The 2648-nt window shown below is 38.8% G+C and overlaps 1 protein-coding gene across 2 annotated transcripts in view; it reads left to right on the forward strand.

The window, feature by feature from the left end:
* The first annotated feature begins 77 nt into the window (after positions 1 to 77).
* Positions 78 to 2648, forward strand: part of QSER1 (glutamine and serine rich 1) — a 44665-nt gene continuing 42094 nt past the window's right edge. The window contains exons 1-2 of one of the 2 annotated variants that reach the window (XM_019519528.1): positions 78 to 215; positions 1676 to 1837. In XM_019519528.1, the coding sequence (XP_019375073.1) occupies positions 1741 to 1837 (97 nt within the window). In that variant the 5' untranslated portion in view covers positions 78 to 215; positions 1676 to 1740. The remainder of the gene's footprint in view (positions 216 to 1675; positions 1838 to 2648) is intronic. The other variant, XM_019519527.1, reaches the window with a different exon arrangement.

Raw genomic sequence — 2648 nt, forward strand, 5'->3', positions numbered from 1 at the left:
TTTTTTTTTCCTTTTCTACAGTTTTCCAGCTTCTTGTCACTGTTTCATCTACTTGCTTTTTGCTTGTGTGTTTTAGCTTACCACATTTCATTTATTCTTTAGTTTAACTTATGGAGGAGGACATCCATCACATTCAGAAACGGATCTTCTTCACAGACAGACATTTGCAGCTTCTCATCAGCTTCCTGGATATGCTACCACACACCATCCTACTGGTAACTATCTGTCATGAAAACATAGTTTAAATGACTAATAGAATGCTCTTTTATAAAACAATCTTGAAGTTAATTTTATAGTCTTAAGGTGCCTGTAATGAAAAAGCATTTGCTGTTACTTTCAAGAGCAAGCTGATAGCAGAATTCTTTTAGAGAAGCTAACACTTCACCACTTCCCTTCTATGTTTCCATTAGGACAGTAGAACATGTTATGATTTGTAATCTGTTCTAATTCTGTACCAACAAAAAGGGAAATCTCCTGTGGCTTTTCTCCTTCAGATATTGCATGTTAAGTTACCAGTACTTGTCTAAGTAACTGTTAACTTATTCTACACACAAAGGCCAAATACTGTGTTTTGTCGCACATAACCCGTACCTTTTTCCTTCCAAACCAGCTAGGGAAGATTGGTGCACACATTATATGTAAGGAAAATGCTCTCCATGGGTCCCACCACCCTGCTGGCACTGCCAAACATCTAGACCCATAGGAAACCCCCCTTTCCTGACAGTGTACCAGATCAGGCTGGTGCATGGGGCTGGCCTGCTGCTGGACCCTGCACACTGGCTCTGGAGCCATGTGCTGGGTTGGATGCAGTGCACTGAGTCCAGGACCACATGCTGGCTCTCTGGTTGTGTGGTGGGTCAGGCATCACACTGCTCTGGAGCCAGCATGCAGAGTTGCACAGTCCCAGGGGTGCTGCAACCAGATCAGGCCTGGCTCCACCACATGGTCCACAGCATGGGGCTCCCTAGCCCCAGCCCATGGTCCCTGGCTTTCAAGCCCCCAGCTCTGGCATGTGGCCACTTCAGAGATCTCAGAACTGAGGTACTTAACCTGTACTCCAAGGTAAGATATTTTTTTCCTTCTTGGAGCCTTTGAGAATTAGGGTGCTTGTTATAATCAGGGGCATACTATATGTGCAAAATATTATTTGGTTGCTCTGAAGGCAAGTTACTGGTACTGTACCAGCAATTTTTGTGAAAATTAGAAGGCTAATCATGCAAGAATGAATGCATGTTGATTCATACAAATATGTACAACCTTAGAATGTGTTTTTCAATGCCAGCTAATATTTTAGCCCAGAAAATTTGATGATAGGTTACTTCAGCACTTCTCAAAGACTGGAACAAAACCTGCAAGAAAGGAAGATGCATAAAGAAAACTTACAACTGATGGCATTGCTTCCTAATAATAAATCAAAATACTTTGAATTATGGAATTTTAAAATATTTTTGGGCACCTTCCATTTGCATTTCCAGATGTATTTCACTAATGACTGACACCAGTGCTGATGTTTCATGCAAGAAACTTTTTTTAAAGAAGCAGTACAGTAAGGTTGTTTGTTTACTTACTTATTTTTGCCTCTCCCTGCCCTTTTAAATTCTTTGAGAAGCTGATCTATCTCTGACTGTAATATACATTTCAGTGTGAAATAACAATTGTGTTTTTCCAAATATAGGTCTTACTGGAATATTTGATACCAGTATACACAGTGCTGGAAATAACACTAAAGAAACTTCAGTTATGAATTTTCTCTCTGCAATTGAGTCTCTCACTGTCCAGGCTGCCTCTTCAGGAACTACCCTTTTGCCACAGTTCAGGGCTCCATCGTGGCAGACAGGTACAAGAAAATGGGTTTTTTGTAATATTTGATGTCATCTTGCTAATAAAGATTTTTTTGTCAATTTTTAGTCATTTTTCAAATCTGCAGCCACGAAAACTATAATCTTTTCCTTTTTTGCATTTAAAAAAACAAACCTGGCATTCGTTTTAAAATCTGAATGTTACCAAACTTGAATTTGGTAGTGCTCATTGAAGAATATGAGCAAAATCTATAAAAGTTTTTTCCAAAAAGTTCTGAGTATTTAAAAATTGTTCAGATCAATGTTTCTGAAACTTTTTTGGGATTGTGTTCCTAATTTGTTTATGCTCCTGTGTAACCCTGTGATTGCATGATAAAGCTAATAATAAAAAAATAATTGTCACTGCAGCCACACTGAATCTCTCCAGCAATTTAAGAAATGTTCTAGGCTTAGTTTCCATTTTTTTTTCTCCCTCTTTCTGCAGTTGTATTTTCCTTTTCTCTTTTTCTTCTTTTCCATTCCTCCCTCTTGTATATGCTGGTTTGAGGAACACAAAAATATAATTTTCTCTAGTGAATTTAATTTATACTTTTAGTATCTATTTGGAGCTTTTTACGCTAACAATTTAGAATGAATAAGTTACCATTTAATGGTTGCTTACAGATGTAAAAATAAAACAAAAAACCAAATCTTAAAACTCAATGCATTCCCACACCAAGCCCAACACATGCCTGGAAGAGGCATCGCGTTAGTTGGACCCGGCTCCCCCAACATCTGTATAGATGGGGCGCTTCAGTGGGGCTTCTTTGATGCTTTTAAAGGGCCAACCCCCCCCCCCCCCCAAAAAAA

Source organism: Gavialis gangeticus, unplaced genomic scaffold (assembly GCF_001723915.1).
Source record: "Gavialis gangeticus isolate Ggan-Ray unplaced genomic scaffold, GavGan_comp1, whole genome shotgun sequence".
Taxonomy (NCBI): Eukaryota; Metazoa; Chordata; order Crocodylia; family Gavialidae; genus Gavialis; species Gavialis gangeticus.